Raw genomic sequence first — 25,007 nt, 5'->3', positions numbered from 1 at the left:
TATATACCCGTATAGACTATACTCAAGTCACCCCTTAACCTTCTGTTTGTTAAGCTAGATAGAATGAGCTTCTTGAATCTGTCACTGTAAGGCATATTTTCTAATCCTTTAATCATTCTTTTGGCTCTTCTCTGAACCCTCTCCAATTTTTCAAAATCTTTCTTGAATTGTGGGAACCAGAACTGGAAACAGTATTCCAGCAGCAGTCACATCAGTGTCAAATAGAAAGGCAAAATAAACTATTTACTCCTACTGGAGATTCCCCTCTTTATGCATCCAAAGACTGCATTAGCCCTCTTGACCACAGCATCGAATTGGGAGTTTATGTTCAGCTGATTATTCACCACGAGCCCTAAATGTTTATCAGAGTCACTGCTTACGAGGATAGTCTTTTGTCTTGTGTATATATGGCCTACATTCTGTGTTCCTAGACACATGCATTTACATTTAGCAATATTGAAACACATTGTTTGTGCCCAACTTACCAAGCGTATCAGATTGCTCTGTACCAGTGACCTGTCTTCATTACCACTCCCCCAATTTTTGTGTAATCTGCTAATGTTATCAGTAATTGTTTTATTTTTTTCCAGGTCATTGATAAAAATATAAAATATAGTTGGGTCAAGAACATTCCCCAGTGGGACCCCACTTTTATCTGGAAACAAAAGTTCAAAATGCTGACTCTTGCTGTTATATTCCTGTGAGTGAATGGACTGGATTGGTTTACAGCCCCGGATATGTTGGATGGGTATATTCACATCTCCATCTATCCAGCTTGCAAACAATATTTAGGATTGTTTAAGATCCTCAGCCTGGCAGGATCCAAGTGTGGAGGGGCTTGGTGTGGGGGGGATCCAGTTGTAGGGTTAGAGGGTTCTGTGTGGGGCAGTCTGGGTGTGGGTGGCTCCGTGGGGGGTCCAGGGGTAGAGGGGGAAGTCTGAATGCATAGGAGCTTGGGAGAGTCCAGGGGCAGAGGGAATGGGACTCTGAAGGGGGTGGGGTGAAGGTGGTTGGGGCTCAGCAGGAGTGGTCTCGGTGTTGGGAGGGTGAAGATTGGTGTGGTCAAGGTCCAGGTGCAGCTTGTTGGGGCTCAGTGGGATGGGAGTCTGGGTGCAGGGGCCTGGGTGGAGTGGTCCAGATGCGGGGAGGTGGGGTGGGACTCATCAGGGTGGGGGTTCAAATGCAGGGGAACTTAGCAGGGAGTGGTCTGGGTGCAAGCATAGGGGTCCAGATGCAGGGGGGTGGAGCTCAGCGGAGGGGTATAAGCTCTTCTAGTCTCTCTCCTCCATAAAATAAGCTTTCCATTCCCCTGACCATCGTAGTAGTGCTTGTATGTGCCTCTTCCAATTTAAATTAATCATTCTTGAACATGGGTGACCAGAATTGAACAGAGTATTCAAATGAGGTCTTACCAGTGGCTTGTTAATGGGATTAATACTTCTCTTGTCTCTACTGGAAATGCCTCGCCAAGTACATCCTAGGATCACATTTGCCTTTTTCAGAGCTGCAACACATTGATGCTCATAGTCATCCTGTGATTGACTCTCACAACCAGGTTTCTTTCCTCCTTTGTTGTTTCCAACTGATGAGCCTCAAGCTGGTAACAGAAATTCTGATTATTAGACTGCAAGTGTGTGACCTTGCACTTTGTACTGTTGAATTTCATCCCATTTCTGTCACTCCACTGTTCTAGGCTATCCAGATAGAATCATAGAATATCAGGGTTGGAAGGGACCTCAGGAGATCATCTTGTCCAACCCCCTGCTCAAAGCAGGACCAATCCCCTATTTTTGCCACAGATCCCTAAATGGCCCCCTCAAGGATTAAGCTCACAACCCTGGGTTTAGCAGACCAATTCTCAAACCACTGAGCTATTCCTCCCCCCCCGCCCCCCCCCAAAATAAAGGGGACGTGTCAAGAGGAGAGGCAGCTGTTACTTATCTCTTTTCTCAATCCAAGGTGGGGAACTGAACCAGCATCTCCAGCACCCCAGGCTAGTACAGATCTTCACGTATAATATTCTGATCCTCCCCTAAATTGATGATGACTCCCAACTTAGTATCATCAGCATATTTCATTAGGACACTCCTACTTTTTGTGCAATGTCATTAATAAAAATATTGAATGATACTGGTCTCCAGACTGATCTTGGGAAACTCCACTAGTAGCGTCCCTTTAGTCCAGTAATTTACCTTTCAGTACAATTTGTTATCTTCTTCCTGTTAGCTGATTCCACATCCACCTTACAATGTTTGTACTGATCCCCATCTTCCCTAATTTAACTGATGATTTTCCATATGGTACCATGTCAAATGCTTTACTGAAGTCCAGTTCCCTTGTCTAAAAAATCAGTTATTTTAGCAAAGAAGGAAATCAGATTAGTCTGGCATGATCTATCATTGGTAAACCCTTGTTGCATTACATCACCTTTACCATTAACTTCTGTGAATTTAATTATTCTTTCCTTCATAGTTTATTCTAAAACCTTGCATACTACCTAGGTCAGATGAAAAGGACTGTAATAGCCCAGATCACTTTTCCCCCCTTTCTTAAATATTAGTATGATGTTAGCTGTTCTCCAGTCATATGGTACTACCCCCACATAAATAGATTTATTAATACTCCTTGCTACTGGACTAGCAATCACGTGTGCCATTTCTTTCAGTATTCTGTGATGTAATTTATTAGGCCCCTTTGATTTGAGTGCATTAAGCTCTTTAGATGTTTCTTCCACCTCAGAGGTGGTACTTTTCTAGACATTCATTTCCATCAGCAGTACTGCCTTCATGCATATGCTCCTTATTGAAAACTGAGGCACAGTATTCATTTAGTTTTTGGCCATACCTACATTATCATTAATCTTCCCCTCTACATTACATAGTGGTTCATCCTCATCCTTCCTTATTCTCATTTTATTTATGTAAACTAAAAATCCTTTTAGTATTTATTATAATTTCCCTGGTAAGAGCTAATTCAGCTTGACTTTTAGCAATTCTCACTTTATTTCTACATTTTTCTAACTTCCATGATGTAGTTTTCTTTGTTCATCAGCCCCTTTTTTCCATTCCTTCTGGCTCTCTGCTTACTCATAATAATATTTTTGAGATGGTTGTTGATCGAGATGGTTGTTGATCCAGCTGGATCCAGAGCCTTTCCCTACAAGTTTTTTTCCCCCTAAGTTTGGGATGCAAATTTCAGATTGCTTTTTGTATAGTTGATTTGCAGAATTTCTAAGCCTCTGTATTTAATCCTTTAAGCTCTTCGGTCCAGTTCACCTCTTCGACCAACTCCCTTCATTTCTCAGAGTCTGCCCTTTTGAAATAAAAAATCGTAGTTGCTGACTTGGTGTTGATTATCTTTCCATTTAATTTAAACTGAATCAGCTTTTGATCACTTGATCCAAGGTTATTTCCTTTAACCAGCTTGTTACAGTAATGATAGGATAAAGAAAGCAGACCTATCATATCCAGGAATAAGTTGTCCCTATCAATACTAATAGCATTTATTCTCCAATCTACATCCAGTAAGTTAGGCTTCCGTTATGAAACAAATCCCAAAGTATTTTTCTCTAATAATATTAGAGATTATTATCCATATCCAAGATTGCCCCAGAAGGTCTATAGCAGACCCCTAATATTATTCCCACAGATCTTCTTTTACAATTCTTTCCCAAGGCGATTTTGACCCAAACAGATTGATATTTTTTTAATAATGTCACTTCATATTTCATTACAGTTACCGTTTCATTGATGTACAGTGCTATTTCATCACCTTAGTCCTCTCTCTCCTAAACACACATTTCTTTCAAAAGCTGTATGTCAGTCATGAACGCTATTCCATCATGTTTCTGTAATCCCTAGAATATCTGGTTTGACCTTCTGCACAAATAGTTCCATTTCCTCCATTTTACTGCCCAGACTCTTTGCATTCATGTAGAAGCATTCCAGTTGTTTCCCTTGGACTTCACCCAGTTTTCTAGCTGGATTGGATATAGTCCTTTCACTAAGTGTAACACCTGCCTGAATACTACTCCAATCAATGTTTCCATTTTTTTCTCCTTCCTTTTCATACTCTTACCTTGTGGTGTTCCATTATCCCTTACTGCATCTTCATTTACTTGATTTTCTTCCTACTGGGGGTTGAAGCAAGGCGTGTAGAGATTTCACAAGTTTCTCCCAACCTTCTCCCAGTATCTTCTAGCATAAAGCCCTTCTTATCAATCATTCTAGTCTTGATCCCAAAAGGTTAATACCCCAGGTACTCAAGTGGAGTTCATCAGTTAAAGAGTCTCTTTGTGAATTCTTGTCAATGGTCAGTCATCCCAAAACCTTCCTCATAGCACTAATCCTTGACACTGTACAGTCTCTACAGTTCCCCAGTGAGTTCTGATGTCCCTTCATTAATGGTTAGAGCCTTCTCAAGCTTGCAGAGGCCTTCTGTTTGTGCTTCCTCAACCAACTCTAATGATGATAATGGATACCAGTTTGGAGGTTACATCCAAACATCATCAGACTCGAGCATTGTGGCCTCAGAAAGAGACTCTTCTACATACATATGGTGTTAGAACTTTGAACAATTCATCTGGTCTGTATAATCTTTCATCTGATTCTGGCCAAAAAGTTTTGGAGATGTTGCTTACCCTCCAATTTCGCTAATTCTAAGAACTTTAATGAAGCTCAAGCAAGCCTCAGCTTCCATAAGTCTCATCGCACCAGTATGTCCCAGACAATACTGGCTTCTGGATGGTTGATACCATCACAGATCGCCCCTCTTCTGGTTCCCAACTTGATATCTGAGAACAATTGGACAATTCTTTACCTGAAAATGTCATCCCTACATCTGACAGCCTGGAAGCTAGCTTCTTGAATGAGACTTAAAAATTCTCTTCTCAAGCAGTTCAGGACATTTTAATAAATAGCAGAAGCTTTCCACTTGAGCAACTTGGAAAAGATTGGATGATTGGCCTCAGTGTCTTAATATTTCACCTTTTCAGTTTAATATACCTTCCATTTTAGATTACCTTCTGTCCTTAAAATCTTCTGCATTGTTGATTAGTTCCATTAAAGTGCACCTAGCTTCAGTATGTGCCCATCATCCTAAGAATGATGGTTTTAATATATTTTCTTATCCTACTTCTCAAAGATTTCTTAAGTATTTCCAGCTATAAAGGATCCATATGCTCCATGAATTCTGAACGTTATGTTGTCTAGTTTAATGAAAACCCTGTTTGAACCTTTAGCTACTTGTCCATTAAATCTTCTGTCCATAAAACCCGTATTTTTAGTAGCTATTACTTCTGCATGAACAGTGGGTGAAAACATAGAGTTCTGGTCCTGCCCATATGATTTTTCAGAGGGATAAGGTTTTATTTAGGACTTATCCGAGTTTCTTGCCTCAGACTGTGAATGAATTTCATGTTTAACCAGTCAATTAATGTACCACTATTTTGTCCAAAAACTCACACTAATAGAGTAGAAAGGACCTTAGTTAGAGTCCCAACTTTAGCCTTTTATCTGAACAGAACTAAATCTTTTAGGCTTTCTTTAATTATTTGTGGCATCAATAGAGTTAAAGATAGTTTTTTCTCAGATACTTTCAAATTGGACTTCAAGATGTATTAAATTGTGCTATCAATTTGCAAGTTGGGATGCCCCGTTGACAGTTAGGGCACATTTTACAAGAGTCCAAGCTACTTCTGTAGCTTTTTAATATTGTTTCAGTTTTAGAAATTTGTAAGGCACGTGGGTATCTGTCCATACTTTCGTGAACATGCAGTTGAACAGGCAACTAGAGAAGATGCAGCCTTTGATAAAGTAGTGCTTAGATCTGTCTTTATGTAAAACTTTGATATGCACCTCCATTTGTGAACTGCTCTTCAGTCTCCACAAGTGGGAGACACATAGACAAATGAATGAGGTTACTCACTTTACAGTAACTGATGAGTTTTTCTATATGTATCCATGACCTGCCCTCCTTCCCCACAATTCAAAGTCCTTACAAGATTTTGGCTGGTGAAGGATCTGAATGGAAGTTGGTCTGCTCTGTCCCTGTATGCCCTCTGGAAAGGTGGAGGCAGGAGGGGTGCATTCTGTGAGCATGTATGGAGTGCAGGAGACTGCTAGCAAGAAAAAAACTCTGACCTCTGGCGCTAGAGGGTATGCAATACTATGAGTGCAATATGTATAGACAGCACATCTTGAACAACATCAAATTACTATAAGGTAAGTAACCTCTCTCTTTGTCTTCCACTGCTCTAACCACCATATGTTTCTGTCTCACACACACATACTCCTTATTTAAGGGAGTGCACTGCACTGGTTCTGCATGACCTGCATTCATATTAAACTAATTTTTCCTCATCTTCCTGCACTGAATTTTAATTCATTGTTCTCACTTTCCAGGCTTTATGTAGCTCCTCCCCTGCCTATATTGCACTTTTCTGTCATCTCAAACTGTTCTTCCACTTGGGGGCCTACACTCTGACAGTTGTCCTTCCTCTTGTGTTCACTTTGCATTTTGGGGCCTAGTGCCTGTATGCTGCTTCTGTGCAGGAGGATGGGTTGGGATGACACATGAGCTGATGTCTAAATGCTAGGTTTTCTTTCACTACTCGTGGTATTTTTTCCATTTATTCATTTAGGTGGACAGGTCTCGCACATATTCTTTGGATGAGTTTTGTGAGGAGCAATATCAACAGAATAAAGAAGCACTTCATCAACTACAGGCTTTCAGGGAGAAAGTAATTCAAGCCATTCAAAGTACTTTTTTAAGGGTAATTATTTAAGATTCTTTGCTATTTTTACTTTTATGGTTTTATCCTGCATGTTTGTTCCTCTTCAGGTTCTATTAAAAAAACTATTAGGCGTTTGCAGTATGAGAAGAGAAGGTACCTGTACATGCAAACTACAAAAACATTTATTGTATTTTAGTTTTCCATATGATAAGATTTTCCTTTTTGTTCTTTACTCTACTTAATAGAAATACTATATTGTATATAATTTTCTTTTAAGAGCCATGTAGTTTCCGTGAGGTCTACAGTTTAATGATTTTGAAATTCAATCAAATATTTATTTAATATAATACCATGCTTTGAAGTCTACTTCAAGAAGTGGAAACTGACTGTACATGGTAAATAATTGTACACTGTCAATTGGTTCTGTCAAATGGATTAAATAAACTGAAAAAAGAGAGAGTTTTTCTTTTCTAATTTCTTTCAGTTATAATGCTCTTGGGTGTTACTTGTTACAATAGCACACTAAGAATTTTCAGACAGAAGTATGATTTTTTTTAATTGAAGGTGTCAGTATACATATTGTAAAATGGCATCTGGGTGATGCAATTTTTCTAAGACTACATACAGAGGTTTTAACTCCTGTGTATACAATCCTACTGAAGACTGCATAAGCGCCTTCTGCTCTGGGGCAAAATAAACTTGCCTATTAATGGTTCTGGTCTTGCAGCCCTTGCTTAGATTAGTAGTCCTGTTCATTTGAATAAGACTATGTAGGAGGGTAAGGGTTGCATGATTGTGCTCTTTGTTAGGGCCATAGAAACCTTTCCACTCAAATGTATAGATCTTTAAATTGTGTGGTCTGTTTGAATGAGTCTCTTCAGCCCTGTGCACCTTTGCCTGATATGTATGTGTACAAATGGAGGATTTTCACTTAGATCATGGTTCTTGTGCACCTGAATGGTGGTATCATCTTGCTCATGCACTATTTTGGAGGCTTATGTGCAGTCTTTTTTTCCTGCCTGTAAGGTGTAGGACATGAAAATATTTATTGAAAATATGTTAACAGTTATCATTCTCACTGTGCACTTAATTGTGCCTGAAGCAACCGAGGGTATGCTTACATTACAAGAGCTGCAGCGCACTGTAGTTATGCAGCTGTAACACTGTAGTGTAGACATGTGCTATGGTTTGTCACAAACAGGACATGAGTGCTCTGGTCTTGTGGGTAGGACCAGGCATCGTGCCTAGTGGTCAGAGCGGGAGTAGATCCTGGTGGTTGGAGCGGGGAGCCAAGCTAGGGGTCGGTGTCAGGGATCAGAGCTGTAGGCAGGAATCAAGAGTCAAGCCAAGGATCAGAGGCAGAGTAAAGTGTCAAGCCATGAATCAGAGCTGGAATCCAAAGCAGGGAATGAGATTAGGATAGCAATGGGCCAGGTACTGCTTGGTTGCACAGACAGCTTCCTGGAACTCCCTCCATGCTTAAATAGTACACCTGGACCAATCTGAGGATGTGTGTGCTCTAACTGGGTCTTCAGTGGGTGGCACATCCTATGGCATTTAGTTCTGCCCCACCCTGAGTTTATAGAGCATGTATTGTGGCTCTGCTGTGGCTACAGAGTTGCGGCATGTAAGCATTGCTCACCTGGACCCCACTCCTCTAGTCCTCCAGATCCTTACACAGTGATAGAGGGTTTTTTCACATCACTATATTGAATCCCTCCCAACCCCAAAGAGGCAGTAGCTAAGAATTCTTCTGTCAACCTAGTGATGTCGACATCAGCACTTAGGCTGGCTTAACTGTCTCTCTCTGGGGTGTGAATCTTAGGTGTAGATCAGGCTTAAGAGTGCCATCAATCTTTGTCTTCCAAACCTTTGGCTTCCTCTCAGAACTAAAGACAGTGAGGCCAGGTCTATGCTAAAAAGTTTAGGTTGACCCAGCTACATTGCTCAGGGATATGAAAAATCCACTACCCCGCAGAAAGTAGTTAAGCCAACCTAATGCCCAATGTAGACAATGTTAGGTTGCAGGGAGAATTCTTCTGTTGTTCTATCTGCTACCTCTTGGGAAGGTGGATTAATAACAGCAATGGGAGAACCCCTCCTGTTGCTATGATTGTCCACACTGAAGTGCTACAGCAGCACAGCTACAGTGTTTCTAGTGAAGACATAGCCTGAGAGTCAGTAAGCCCATCACAACAGATCGGACATCATCTCTGGGGAGGATTAACTAAGTGTAAGTTAAAATATACAATTCCTAGGAAAGGAGAGTGTGAGGATCGACAGGTTTTGAACTCGGATCCATAGAGTGTCAGGCATAAGAATGGCCACAATGGGTCAGACCAATGGTCCAAATAGCCCAGTAACCTGTCTTCTGACAATGACCAATGACCCCTAGTTCTTGTGTTACGCGAAGGAGTAAATAACTTACCCTTATTCACTTTCTCCATACCAGTCAAGACCTTTATAGACCTCTATCATATCCCTCCTTAGTCGTCTCTTTTCCAAGATGAAAAGTCTGTCTTTTTAATCTCTCCTCGTATGGAAGCTGTTCTATACCACTAATAATGTACTTGCCCTTCTCTATATCATTTCCAATTCCAGTATATCTTTTTTGAGATGGAGTGTCCAGATCTGCACACAGTATTGAAGATGTGGGCGTACCATGGGTTTATATAGAGGCATTATGATATTTTTCTGTCTTATCTATCCCTTTCCTAATGGTTCCTAACATCCTGTTATCTTTGACTACTGCAGCACATTGAGCAGATGTTTTCAGAGAACTGTCCACAGTGACTCCAAGATCTCTTTCTTGAGTGGTAACAGCTAATTCAGAGCCCATCGTTTTATATGTATAGTTGGGATTATGTTTTCCAGTGTGCATTACCTTGCATTTATCAAAATTGAATTTCATCTGCCATTTTATTGCCCACTCACCTAGTTTTGAGAGATCCCTCTGTAAGTCTTTGCAGTCTACTTTGGACTTAACTATCTTGAGTAGTTTTGTATCATCTACATATTTTGCCGGCTTACTGTTTACTCCTTTTTCCAGATCATTTTTGAACTTGTTGAACTGTACTGGTCATGGTATGGACAGTTGGAGAACACTGCTATTTATGTCTGTCCATTCTGAAAACTTGCCATTTATTCCTACCTTTTGTTTTCTATCTTTTAACCAGTTACTGATCCATGAGAGGACCTTCCCTCTTATCCCATGACTACATATTTTGCTTAAGAGCATTTGGTGAGGGACCTTGCCAAAGTATTTCTGAAAGTCTAAGTACACTAAATCTACTGGATCATCCTTGTCCATGTATTTGTTGTCCCTCTCAAAGAATTCTAATAGATTGAAGTGTGATTTTCCTTTACAAAAACCATGTTGACTCTTCCCTGTGTTCATCTATGTGTCTGATAATTCTGTTCTTTCCTGTAGTTTCAACCAATTTTCCTGGTACTGAAGTTAGGCTTACTGCTGTGTAATTGCCAGGATCGCCCCTGGAGCCTTTATGAAAAATTGGTGTCACATTAGCTATCCTCCAGTCATCTGATAGAGAAGCTGATTTAAATGATAGGTTACAGACCACAGTTAGTATTTCTGCAATTTCCTATTGAGGTCCTTCAGAAGTCTTGGATGAATACCATCCTGGTCCTGGTGACTTACTACTGTTAATTTATCAATTTGTTCCAAAACTACTTCCACTGACGCCTCAGTGTGGGACAGTTTCTCAGATTTGTCACCTAAAAAGAATGGCTCAAGTGTGGGAAGCTTTGCTCTTTTTTTTTCCTCTTCAGATTCTTTTTGGCCTGCTTAATTATACTTTCACACTTCACTTACCAGAGTTTATGCTTCTTTCTATTTTCCTCACTAGGATTTAACTTCCAATTTTTAAATGATGCCTTTTTGCCTCTGACTGCTTCTTTTGCTTTGTTGTTTAACCACAGTGGCACTTTTTTGGTCGTCTTACTATGTTTTTTAATTTGGGGTATACATTTAAATTGAGCCTCTATTATGGTATCTGTATAAAGTTTCTGTGCAGCTTGCAGGGATTTCACTTTTGGGACTGTACCTTTTAATTTCTTTTTAACTAGCTTCCTCATTTTTGTGTAGTTTCCCTTTCTAAAATTAAATGATGCTGTGGTGGGCTTCTTTGGTGTTAAATTTAATTATGATCACTATTACCAAGTGGTTCCTCTATATTCACCTCTTGGACCAGATCCTGTGCTCCACTTAAGACTAAATCAAGAATTGCCTCTCTTTTGGTGCTCCAAGAAACAGTCATTTATGGTATCAAGACATTTTATCTCTGCATCCCATCCTGAGGTGACATGTAACCAGTCAATATGGGAATAATTGAAATCCCCCATTATTTTTGAGTTGGCAGCCTTCTCATCATGGCCGCCATCCAGTGGCTTGCTCGTAAGTAGTGGTATGAGTGGCTAATGGAATCCTGGCACCACCAGAGGCACTGTCAACGGTGTCCTGATTAGAGGAGTGCCCAGCCCCATCAGTTGGTCCAGCTGCTGTAGTTAAGCCATAAGGAGGTACAGGAAGTTGTCTGTGCAACTGGGTGAATTCCTGGTTGGTGGCTACATTGGCCCCGGCGTTCTCACCTGACTCTTTAGCCCTGCTTTCCTGACTTATCCCTGGTTCTTGCCTTGTTCTTGATTCCCTGCCCCCTGTTTCTGACTCCAGCTCCATCCCTTGGGTTGACTGTCTGACTCTGACCCTTGGCTCAACTCCTCACTCTGACTCTGACCCAGCTCAATACTCTGACCTTTGGCTAGACGCTGATTCCTGCTTCAACCACTAGGGATGACTGCTCAAGTTCCGGTCATGACCGAAAGCTCCAATGCGCATAACAAAATTTTCAAACTAAGTTAAGCACTTAGAAAGCTTTAATGAGTTGCATGTGGATAGAATTCCCATCCCACTGTCTGGCTACAAGGAATTAAGAGGCAGAGATAAGTGTAGAAAATATAAACTTTAACTAGCTATAAATAACTTGCCCTGAGACCCAGAAAACTGAAGGTCAAATGGAGCACACTGCCAGTATTCTCAAGAAATGTGCATGACTTAGACTTCACCCCAAACCATACATTTGTATGCATTGTGAATCAAAGATATATCATTCTATGCGAATAATTGGTCTTGTTCCTCCAATTTAATGTCTCATATCCCATGAAAAGTCTTGAAAAATGTGAAGTGAAAAGTTCTGTATATTATCAAAGAAGGTATGGACTAAGTTCACTAGATTTAGAGGAATTATAAGGGATTTTGTGTGCTTTCTCTGATGATAGTTTCATCAGAGAAGTGACAGGAATGGTATAACACAAGAAGGAAAAGGGAATGTTGAAATGTATAAGCATCTAACTAGGATATAACTTCTTGGAATATTAAGAGAAATCACTTGGAAGGGATACCAAAATTAACAGGGTAAATACTAAAATGCAATCCATGAAATTAATTAGACCCTCCAACTAAAAAGAGCATCAAAATTTTTTTTATGCATTGGTGCCTTCACTGGATACTGATGGAAGCAGCAGAAAAACTAAGATCTGAAAGCTGAGAACCATTTGGAATCAGAAGGAATCAGAGAGGTCCCCTCCAACTAGTCCTTAAATCAGTGTATATAAAACTGAGGTCACTGTGCATGACACCCCATGGATGGCCTCTCCCATTGTCCAGGGTCACAGGACCCAGAAGAGATATTGAAGAATTTTGCTAAAATCTTATGTGGGAAAGACTTGCCCCCGTCTTCGGGGGCAAGGTCTAAGAAGAGTTGTTGAACTCCAGATAAGCTGCAGAATCCAGAAGCATCAGATGTATGGACCAGCCATGTGTAAAAGACTTCCTTATTTCCAGATTAGCAGGGCAGGAAGTGGTGAGATTTCATTTCAAAGATTGTATTTCTCCTGTTTTTTAATATAAATAACTGGAGGTTATTTTGAATTTTAACTACCTAATGTTATATGTGTGCCCTCCTTTATAAATCCAAGCAAATTAGCCTAAGAGAAATTTAAAACAATAACTTTAAGCAATTGCTTTTGATATTGCAAACTTTCCCTTCCACACCAAACCATTCAAATAGCAGGGATCATATTCTTAAAAGTGCCTTTAGTAAAAGGGTATCCTTATTTCTTGGGGAAACACTAGAAGTGTGAAAAACATTTTAGAAATACTGAAGAAATGATGATTAATGATCATATATAAAAATAAGAAGACATCTTGGCGATTTGTATTGTTCTTCTTCAAGTGTTGTCACTATGATTGTTTCACTCTAGGTGCACTTGTGCCACCTGTACCTTTGATCAGAGATTTCTCATAGCACAGTCTGCTTGGTCTACACATGTGTTACTCAGTCCTGTGCTCCGTGCTGTTGTTATATAGCACTCTGTGGGTGGACTGCCTTCAGTTCCTTCTTTACCACCTCAGCCTGAGACGGAGTCTTTGCAGTTGTTTACGTTGAGTTTTATTTCAGATGTGTCCCCTTAACTCTTTTACTTGTTAGCTTATTATAGTTGTTCTTAGTAGTAGTTTTAGCTTGTAGTAGTTTAAAAAAAACTTTCAATTTTTTTAATATAGTTTTCTTCTAATATCTTTTATATAGTTTCTCTCCTCCCAGGAGTTTTACTTTACTGGGAGGGCATGCCCAGTTCTCTTGGTTTCAAGAACTGCCTGTCATGCCAGGAGGCAACCCTGGTGAGTGATGGACAATCCTCATGCAGCTGTTGCCTCAGGGAATCTCATATTTCCCAAAAGTGCAACTTCTGTCTGGCATTAAAATCTAGAGCCAGAAAAAACAGGGAGATAATGGAGAACTCACTGCACTCAATCACTGACCCTGGCCAGGGGACCCCCCTCTCTGCCCCCAGTTTGCTGGTCTCCTAGTAAATCCACTGTCACTGTCTGTCTCTGAACTACACTCCATGAGGGCATCTAAGAGGAAGACCCAGGCTTCCTCCCAATGACCATCCCTTGAGTTCTCCAGGTAGGGGATCTGCCTCAAAGAAATACGGTCTCTAATGACTCCAGCTACTTCAGTATCCACTGCTCTCAGACCTGGTACCCATGAGGCTGCTGGTTCCTCAGGTACCAAGGGCACTGTCAAACCTAAAGACTATGAAGACCAAGGCTCCGAGAGGCCATCAACACCATCAGTGGAGTGAGGCGACAAGAAGAGCGCTACCTCTTCTCATTTGGAACCGAAGAAGCCTTCTCAAGGTCTTTCTATACTCCCCTTAGAGTGGTCAAGATTCACAATACCGGCAACTCCCTCAGCCACTGTCACTTCAGCGCAGGCCATGGACAAGGTACTGCAGGAGTTTTGTTTTCCCTGAGACCTTGCTGTGTTCGAGATGCCCAACTCTTCATTTCTAGGCTCTGATATACTCCCAGTACCGAGGACTTCCAGGTTGCCGGACGTTGTGCCCAGTTCTGACTGTTTCACCTCATGGTTTTGTCCGGTGATCCACTACTATGGAATGATTTGGAAGAGACGGATTCTGATGAAGATTTTTGCCTCAGTCTCCCAAATATATGTGCAAGGCTCTCCTCTGCATTTGTGTAGAGGCTCTTCCAAAGGTCTTTGAGGAGATTGGTATCACTTGTGAGAAATGGCCACAACCACCATCTAGCTGGTATGAACCCCAGGGATGCCTCCACCCATGCCATATGCACCACCTCCTTGGCCATGCTGGAACCCTCGAGTGTCCGATCGCCAGCAGTTCGCTAGGGCTTTGAGCACCATCAGTCGGATAAATAACCTTCATCACCCTCCCTGAGGTTCCAGTTTTCTAGAGAGGAAGAAATCTTTGAGGAATGGGAAGCTAAGGCTGATGAAGACATCTCTCCACTGGCCAATATCTCTTCTTCATTCCTGGGTGAGGCAGTTATGCCACCTCCTCCATCCCTGGTTGCAATTTCAAGCAGTTTCAAGACCTTGTCAAGAGAATTGTGGATTATTTGTAAATGCCTTATGAAGAGGCTAAAGAATCATATCATAAGCTGCTTGACATCCTTCATACAGCTTCATCTGCCCGCACTGCCTTGCCTGTTAACTTTTGCAGGTTCTAGAGGGGCCTCATTATCTGGCACATCCCAGTCACAATTCCACCTACATGCAAGAGAGTTGCTAAAAAATATTATCAGTCTGTCCTGTATAAGGAGAATTTTTATGTTCTCATCCCTCTCCTTACTCTTGGTGGTCGACATGGTTAATGGCTGTGGAAGGAAGCACCACGCTAAATCCAGGCCCTATCATAAGCACCTTTACTTGTTTGGTAGAAACTCATATTTGTCAGCTACTATACAGTTCAGATTTGCCTACTACCAGGCTTTAATGCCAAAGTATAATCATGCAAATTATACTAAGCTGAATTTGTTTACTGAGCATCTACTAGCAAAACAAAGAGAACAGTTCCAGGGAATTTATTGCAGAAGGCCAGCTGCGTGCTAAAATATCTCTGCAGACCTCCCATAATGCTGCTAATACTGCCACCCATTTGATTTCTACAGTGGTAGTTATTAGGAGGGCCTCCTGGCTCCAGCTCTCAGGATTTTCAAAGGAGATGCAAAATACAGTCAAAGACCTTCCTTTTGATGATATCAAACTGTTTGCTGACAACATGGACAAATCTCTGCATTAAAGGACTCGAGAGCTACTTAATATGTTCTCTTGGGATCTATGTACCTGCCCTCAAGAGAAAGTTTAGTAAGCCCCAGATAGCACAGATATCCTGTCCTGTCCTACTCTCAAGCTTCCAGAGATCATACAAACCTCAACACAAGGGACAGAGGTACCATAGAAGAAAACCACTCACTTCTAAATCTTCAACCTCACAGTCTTCCACCTTCACTCACAAATTTTGATGGGGGTGGTCGAGGTTCTGAGTTACCATCCCCATTCTTGCCAACTGCATCTATTCACCTACCTTCCTTTCTTTGGCGACTGCCTTTACCACTCTGGTGGGCTTGGGAGTCAGTCACTATAGAAAAGTGGGTTTTGAAGATTTCTGCACAGGGTACTCCATCCACATTATTTCTCTGCCACCTGCCAATCCCCCTTCCCCATCTCTCTATAGGGACCACTCTCATGAGAATCTGCTACAGCAGGAAATGGACTCTTTCCTATTCTTATAAGAACAACTATACTGAGTCAGACCAATGGTCCATCCAGCCCAGTATCCTGTCTTCCGATGGTGGCCAATGCCAGGTGCTGCAGAGAGAATGAATAGAACAGGTAATCATTGAGTGATCCATCCCCTGTTATCCACTCCCACCTTCTGCAAACAAAGGCTAGGGACATTTCAGAGCATGATTTTGTATCCCTGTCCATCCTGGCTAATAGCCATTGATGGATCTATCAATGGTGGACTCTTGGGTGCTATAGAACCGGTTCTCATGCAGCACAGAGGAAAGGGATTTTATTCCTATTTCCTGGTTCCAATAAAGAACAATGGTTGGAGACCCATCCTAGATCTAAGGCAACTCAGCATGTTCGTGAAGGCACAAAAATTCAGTATGGTGACACTTGTAGCAATAATTTCATCACTGGACCAAGGGGACTGGTTCTCAGCCCTTGACCTTCAGGGTGCATATTTCAATATAGTGATCCACCCATCTCTCAAAAAGATTCCTACATTTTACTATTGGTCAGGACCATTTTCAGTACAGGGCACTCCCTTTCAACCTACCATTTACCTCAAAGGTCTTTTTCAAAGGTGTTGTCAGTAATAGTGGCACACCTCTGCAGAAAAAGACATCTGGTGTTCCCTTACCTAGATGAGTGGCTTCTGAAAGGTTGTTCCTTAATTGTAACTTCACAGGCAACTTGTGAAGCAATAGACCTGCTCCTCAAATTGGGCCTACAGTTGAACTTTCAAAAATTCCCCTTGACTTGTGTGTGAAAGTTAGATTCATTGTAGCTTATATCATTTCAACAGAGGCAAGAGCCTACTTCCCAGTGCACAGATTCGTGGCTGTATCCAACATAGTCAACACAATCCAGATTAGCCCTCAAACCCCGGTTAAAGATTGTCTTCAGCTGTTGGGGCATATGGCAGTTGGTAGTTTTATTATAGACCGTATAAGACTGGGAATGTGTTGCCTTCAGGGGTGGCTCAGGGCTGTTTTATTCACCAAACAGACACAGTCTAACTACACTACTTTCCATACCTATCTTGGTGGGTGGAAATATCTTCACAATGTTTGTGCAGGAGTCCCTTTCACCCACACTCCCCCAATGATTGTCATAATGATGGATGTGTCCCTATTGGGGTGGGGAGCTCATCTAAACACCCACATAGCTCAGGTCAGGTGGGTGCCTCAAGAAACCACTCTATGCATCAACCTCCTGTTACTTAGGGTGGTCAGATATGATTATCTCCAGTTTCTCCCACTAATCAGGGGCAAACACATAAAGGTCATGATGGATAACATGTCATGCATGTTCTATACCAGCCAGCAAGGAGGGACAAGATCTCTCTACCTCTGCGCCAAGGCTGTCTAGCTTTGCAATTGGTGCATACGTAATCAAATTGTCATCACAGCAGCTTACCTCCCAGGAGTTCAAAATGGGACCACAAACTAATTCAGTGTGCATGGTCTCTCTCAAGACCATGAGTAAGAGATGGATTCCATCATTCTTCACCACATATTCTGGCAATGGGGCACTCCTCAAATAGACCTGTTCACAATGATGATAAACAAGAAATGTGCCCAGTTCTGCTGCAGAGGCGGGCTGAGTCACTGATTCTTGGGGGATACCTTTCACTTTCAGTGGTTGTCAGGTCTACTGTATGTGTACTCCTGACTCCTCTGATATCCAAATTTCTACATGAAATAAAAATGACAAAGCCAGAGTTATTCTAATAATTCCGACCTGGCCCAAACGAACATGGTTTTCTTACTTGATACAGCTAGCCATTTACTCACTGATCATTCTCCAGGCCTCTCCCAGGAATGAGGGAAGGTCCTTCACCCCAGTCTCGGAGTTCTTCGCCTCAAAGCATGGCTGGTCAATGGTTCAAAGGATTAGAAATGACTTATTCAGAGAGAGTAAATTTTCTGAACTTTCAGCTGCAGAAAAGTCTATGCACTACACTTACTTACAAAAATGGGCAAGGTTTGATTGCAGGTGTGACCTCAAACACATTCTGTTAACAACGTTATCTTTGTCAGATATATATTGGACTACATCCTAGAACTAAAAAACTTGGGGCTGTTGCTGATCTCTGTTAGAGTCCACCTGGTAACTATCATGGCAATCCATTCTCCAATAGAAGGTTATTCCGTATTCGACCACCCAGCGACAGAGAGGTTCCTGAAGGGGCTTGAAATCTTTTTCCACCGGTCAAACATCCTACTCTGGTTTGGGACCTCAGTCCAGTTCTGAAATGCCTTATGAGATCACCGTGTGAACTGATGGCTGCCTGCTCACCCCTCCATTTATCAATGAAAACAGTGTTTCTGGTAGCCATTACATCAGCTCGACGAGCTGGGGAAATAGGAGCCCTTATAGTATATCCCCCTTTCACAATATTTTTCAAGGACAAGGTCACATTATGACCAGATGCCAAGTTTTTACCAGAAATATCTTCCGAGTTCCGCATTAACTAACCCATTCACCTCCTGATCTTCCATCCTACACCTCACCTAGACAAAGAAGAGGCACTGTTACACACAGTTGATATCAGGAACCCTAACCTTCTATCCTGACAGAACTAAACCTTTCAGAAAGGCTCCCAAATTATTTGTCTCGTTCACAGACGGCTCAAAAGGGTCTGCAATCTCTGAACAAAGACTTTCCAAGTGGGTATCCAACTGCATTAGATGTTGCTGCCAATCTTGAAGCACCCTTGGACATGCAAAACTCACTCTACAAGGTCCATTTCCACCTTTACAGCCATTCTCAAAAATGTTCTCATTAAAATATATAGGGCTTTGACTTTGACCTCTGCACATACATTGCGGACCACTATGCAATAAGTCATGACTCTGCTTTTGATGCAGCATTCAGCTTGGCTGTGCTTTCCTTGATCAGAGAATCATAGAATATCAGGGTTGGAAGGGACCTCAGGAGGTCATCTAGTCCAAACCCCTGCTCAAAGCAGGACCAATCCCCAACTAAATCATCCCAGCCAGGGCTTTGTCGAGCCTGAACTTAAAAACCTCTAAGGAAGGAGATTCCGCCATCTCCGTAGGTAACGCATTCCAGTGTTTCACCACTCTCCCAGTGAAAAAGCTTTTTCCTAATATCCAACCTAAACCTCCCCCACTGCAACTTGAGACCATTACTCCTTGTTCTGTCATCTGCTACCACTGAGAATAGTCTAGATCCATCCTCTTTGGAACCCCCTTTCAGGTAGTTGAAAGCAGCTGTCAAATCCCCCCTCATTCTTCTCTTCCGCAGACTAAACAATCGCAGTTCCCTCAGCCTCTCCTCATAAGTCATGTGTTCCAGTTCCCTAATCATTTTTGTTGCCCTCCGTTGGACTCTTTCCAATTTTTCCACATCCTTCTTGTAGTGTGGGGTCCAAAACTGGACACAGTACTCCAGATGAGGCCTCACCAATGTGGAATAGAGGGGAACGATCACGTCCCTCAATCTGCTGGCAATGCCCCTACTTATACATCCCAAAATGCCATTGGCCTTCTTGGCAACAAGGGCACACTGTTGACACATATCCAGCCTCTCGTCCACTGTAACCCCTAGGTCCTTTTCTGCAGAACTGCTGCTGAGCCATTCAGTCCTTAGTCTGTAGCGGTACATGGGATTCTTCCGTCCTAAGTGCAGAACTCTACACTTGTCCTTGTTGAACCTCATCAGATTTCTTTTGATATTGGACTCAACTCCGAAGCTCCCTCCTCCTTAAGGGGAACTGCTCAGTAACCACCTAGAGTGGCACATCCCTAGGGACGCTATTTGAAAAAGACGACGTGGTTACTCTCACTGTGCAGAAACTGCGGTACAATCAAGATATGTATCCCTATGGTGATTCACTACCCTCTCTCCTTCCCATCTGCTTCAGAGTTCTTTGCTTCCTGACAGAGAGGAAACTGAAGGTGGTTTGCCTGCCAATACTGCATAACAGCATGGAGCATGAGGCTGAGTAATGTGCATGCACGAGTCGAATGGACGCTACTATTATAAATCTCCGATCAAAGACGAAGGGGTGCAAGCATATCTAGAATGGAGCACCTGTCCGGGCACATATCTTGAAGAACCACAGTTGCTGTACCGGTTGAGTGACCATTTCTTCCTTGGTATAGCTGCTGATCCTCAACCCTCATCTACAATGTTTGCTTTCAAGACTGTATTTATACGTTCAGTACATGCCTAGAATATTGGTTGTCTCTTCAATTGATTTGGGAAATGTTGATTTTATACTAATGTGTTTCTGCGTGAATTAATAAATTGTTGATTGGTTAAGAGTAATCAAGTGTCCTGATTAAAAAAAAAAAAAGGTTCAAGATGAAAATTGATTTGAAAAGAACCTAGCATTAAATTAATAAGCTAATGCTTCCTGGACTCAATAAAAAGGGGTTATCCTAATTAGATTCTGTTCTGATGATGGCTATAACACTTATCACATTGACAAATCTAGCTTGTTGGATACTAGATATAAAACATAGTTGGCACGATGGCAAATTCATAAAATTGACCCCCTTTCATGCCTGTATGCCCTCCTTAAAGAATCAGTGTTTAATTCAGCTAAACTGCTGGTAGATATGTCCATATATATATATATATATATATATATATATATATATATATATATATAATGAATGAATGTTTGTTCACACCACATGGAAGAATCCTGTATGAAAGCCTTATCTTGTCCAAACCAATGCCACTGGACTCTATGAGCCAGCCAAATGCAGCTTCAGTCCCCTAGAGGTATCATATGTGCTGTGTAGTAATATCTATATCTGTACTGAGACTACCGGCAACAGGACCCCCAGTCTCCTCTCCCATATATTGACCAGTCATGGCCTGCCTCCCAGAATTATTTCACAGGCTGATTATGTCCCAATGGACACCAAAAATCACCTCTGCTCTTTGCTAAATTGCACTTCAGTTCTGTGATCCAACAAATACTTCTGCCAAACCCTGTTTTGGTGACTGAGAACACCTTGGATAGTGTGCATGCAGCATGTTTGTGCAAATGCATTGACATTGAGGAATTAATTTTAAAAGTTAATGTATGTGTGTATAAACATATATTATAGTAAAAGCCTAAATTAAAGTATGGTAGGCATTAGGCTTTGAGGACACTCTGGATAGGGCCTTAGTTTATTTTAGTGTTTATTACTAATGTATATTTTTGGTTATTTTGTAATATTTATCTTTATTTATACTCTACTAACAACATATTAAAAAGATAAAAAATTACTTCTTTCAGAAGTATTGTCTTATTTAGCATAGAAAAATTGAATTTCCATGGTGTGTCTGTCTCTATGGAACTTAAAAGCATTTCTGAACAATACAGAAAAGTCTGTAATAAAAAGTTGACTGTTACAAAATGTGCTGAATGTGATGTATCAGGGAGTTAAAGCATACCTGTCTAAATTTATTTTTACTAACACTGTAGGTGGCAGAAATGAAGGGAGCTCAAAAGCTTTTTCAGTCTGTGCCAACTGACAGCAAAGAAAATCCAAAATATGTTGAGATAAGTGAATGGCGTCAGATGATGAAACGCTTTTCAAGGTTTCTTCAGCTAGTTGACAAGATCTTCCAAGAACTGCTCCGTAAACTGGTGCACAATGCTGTCCAGCTGTTGTTGGAGTTATTTAAGGATTCCAGCAACGTGACCAATCCAGATGAAAAGAAGAATGAAAACCTTATAAGGTTATTTCTGGTGCTCTAGGTTGGGAGCACTGGTTTAAAACATTTTAATTTCATTATATTATTTTCTTAAAGTAATCTGATTCTTTTTTATTTTGCTCTGCTTTTAAATTGTTTGTGGACCATCAGTTTCTTCTACATTGTTTTCAAGCCCTCTACACACATGATTTCCTTATTGTAAATACTTAGAGATGTGAGATTTGACTCTTAATGGAGACATCAGTACAGTAAGCGGCAGATCCGTGGCTCTTAGACCCAGGGCTGGGGAGGGGCTCAAGGGCAACATTAATGTGCTTTCTTCACTGCTCCAGGTGAAAGGATTGTAGGCTTCCAGATTTTGGGTGTGGGCAGTGTGCCTCTCTTGGATCTAAAGCTCCGTACTTTACCGGTCCGTGGGTTCTTTCCACATTTAGGGCCCAGATCTATAGATCCATTCTTATGTTCTGATCCAAAGTCCACTGAAGTTAATAGGAGTCTTTCCATTGACTTCAGTGGGCCTTGGATTGTACCCTTAGTCTGCAATATAAAATTGGATTTGTGTAACTTGGCTACAGTAGCATGCATTTGTGATGGAAATACATGACCTGTTGTTTTAGACTAATACTTCCTTATTTGGTTAGTGAACTTTCTTTATTTGTAATTGAGGCTGGGGAAGTTACACATAATGAATGAGCAGATCCATGAGTAAGGAAACTATGGCATTTACTTGACATTAGTTCAAATGTAACCTACATTTGATGTCAGTATTCATAGTTTGTAGTTTTTCCTCATTGAAGTGCTCTCCTCATTGAAGTATTTCAAATGTTTCTTTTAAGTGAATTTTAGTACCGTGAAAGAGTGCAGAATTAATGTTCTGGCATCTGAATTTTTTTCTTTATCCACAAAACAGATGTAACACAGCTAGCAAGTATCCAGTTATCTCTACACCACCTAATCAATGTGTCCTCCTCCCAAAGTTCCAGAGATAACCCCTAGAGGTGTCAGAGTAATTTTAATTTCTGTTTCCATACAGTTCTTCACATTTCTGCTGAGGTTACCAGGCTGCCACATGATATTGGTTTATATAATGTGTGGGATCTGGACTGGGATCACAACTCCTTTCACAAAGACAAATATATATAGTGTACGACAATATTCCATTACTACTTGTCTGAACCATATTTGAACGCATGGCCTAAAACTGAAGATCTTCATATTTCTTTACCAATTCCCTGAGTCATCCAGTTCCCCACACACTGTAAATTTTTATATTCCTTCTAGATTACATTACAAATACAGGTTTGTGTTTTTATTTGGAAAAATGATAGTTCATGCCTGATATATAAAGCCATGATGTGAAATCGTGATGTAGTGAAGTGTATAGTCTGTCTGTCTCTCTATCTCAGTGATACTCAGACTGAGGCTTGCAAGCTCTTTAAAGTGGTTGTTTAATGTGTCTCCTGCAGCTCCTTATAACACATAATTAAATTACAGAGTGTTTTAATATCAACCAATCTAAGTTATTAAGTTATTTAATATCAACTAATTAAGTTATTATCCAATCAGGATATAGATTATAAAATCATAATACTTGGTTAGTCGTTTTGCTGTGAGAATATATATAAAAATAGTAAATGAAATAATAAATGCACACTACTATGGCTCTTTTGGGTAATGTTGATTGCTAATTTGGCTCCTGAAATGCTGAGATCTGAGTATCACTGATCTTACTAATAAGTTTACCTGAAAAATAGAGAGATCTATTGAAAAAATGTTACAAACATTTTTAACGAAGCTGCTTTAGTGTTGAAAGATATAGGTAATCAGTAATTCTTTTCTGTCTAATTAGTAAGAAACATATAATATCATTTTCTTTGGTTCATTTTGTTAATTCAGTATTTATAAGAACACTCTTGTGAGACAATCTGGCCTGTTGGATGCAGAATACAGTTCAGTAGGAGTATCTGAAGAATTCATTCAAGATTTTGAGAGAGCATCTCAAGAACCATCTTTCCATTCAAGGGAGGACAAAGTTTTAAATCCTGAAATAATTACTGTAGCTGATATTGACAAGGTAAAGCAGCTGCCAAAATATAGGATTTTTCTTTGAGTGCTTGACATATATATATTCCACTGTTAGTGTGTGTGCTTCCCAGTGCACTGGAGCTGGAGGATTCTAATGATCAATACCCATTGGGGTGGTGCATACTCCCTGAGTGTCCTCATTCCTCCAACTGAGGGCATAAAGGGCAGGATTACCCATCCACCTCTCAGTTCCTTCTGACCACCTGTTGCTAAAAGTTGGAGATCCCAGTGACACCTTGTGCTCACTGTTTTTCTGTGCTCATCAATAACTTTTCTTGTGTAAATACTTAGTGTAGTCATTAGTGTATAGTATTTCCTTTGTTGTCTTCTAATAGAAGATTTGCTTTTATTTGTTTTGTTCATAAGGTGGTGCTCCAGTATTGACTTGAGTCATGCATAAGTCCCCAGGCTTTAAAAACTGCTTGTCTTGCAAGGTAGTTACGCCTGTTAATGATAGCCGTATTAGATGCCTCATCTGTTTAGGTGAAGATCATGTCAGGGACATGTGCTATTTGCAAGTGCTTCTCTAGAGAATTAAAAACCAGAGAAGCCTGTCTGAGAGAATAGCTTATGGAGAGTCATATACTTCCAGTCTGTGATCCTGGCCAGCCTGAAACTGATCAAGTGAAGCACGCCACCTCTAGAAGTGCTCCAGCAGCTACAACTTCATATGTTCCATCATTGAGGTCCTTGTCCTCTGATAGATGGAGAAAAATCCTTAAGATGACCAGAGAAAAGAAGCACTGTTCCCATGCCTGGGAACATCATCAAAAACTCCTAGGACTTCAAGCTCTGTATATATCAATGATCACTCAGGACCCAAAAAGGGCTTCTGGAGTACCTGTGGAGACTGACCCATCATACTCTCAGTGAAAAGGTACCTTATAAGTTGACTGGTACTGAACTAGTACTGTCTACATCAGGTTACTTGGCACTGGTACCAATGATGCCAGTACTGAACACTTGGGTGCCAATGAAGCTGCTACCCTCCACCGTTCTTTTGGTAGCAGTAACCCTGAGATGATTACCATTGATGTGTTCAGAGATGGCACTAATGACTGCAGCACCAATACTCTCAGTACCATGAAATCCCCAAGTGTCTATGGCAGCCAGAGACTTGCTCCGCATGTCAGTTCCAGGTTCTCTCATATGTCAAATCAGGGGTCTTGGGACTGGCTTCAGTACCATTAAAGCCAGTCTGAAGCCTTTAAATATAAGGGCTCTAGGTTACACCTACTGGCACTGCACTGTCCTTACCAAAGGAATATTCTTTTCCCCCATCAGATTTACAGAGCAGCAGAGAGGCTTCCCCTGCTAAATCCCATTCATCCAAATTTCCCCCACCATCCACATCCAGGCAGCATTCT

General features: G+C 41.1%; 1 protein-coding gene across 1 annotated transcript in view; it reads left to right on the top strand.

The window, feature by feature from the left end:
• DNAH14 (dynein axonemal heavy chain 14) overlaps nt 1–25,007 on the top strand; it is a 448,557-nt gene that overhangs the window by 47,829 nt on the left and 375,721 nt on the right. Inside the window, 3 exon segments of the mRNA XM_077812193.1 lie at nt 6,641–6,739; nt 21,323–21,579; nt 23,452–23,629. Coding sequence (XP_077668319.1) covers nt 6,641–6,739; nt 21,323–21,579; nt 23,452–23,629 — 534 coding nt within the window.

Source organism: Eretmochelys imbricata, chromosome 3 (genome assembly GCF_965152235.1).
Source record: "Eretmochelys imbricata isolate rEreImb1 chromosome 3, rEreImb1.hap1, whole genome shotgun sequence".
Classification (NCBI taxonomy): Eukaryota; Metazoa; Chordata; order Testudines; family Cheloniidae; genus Eretmochelys; species Eretmochelys imbricata.
The sequence above is the reverse complement of the archived record's forward strand: the minus strand, read 5'-3'. Positions and strand labels throughout refer to the sequence as shown.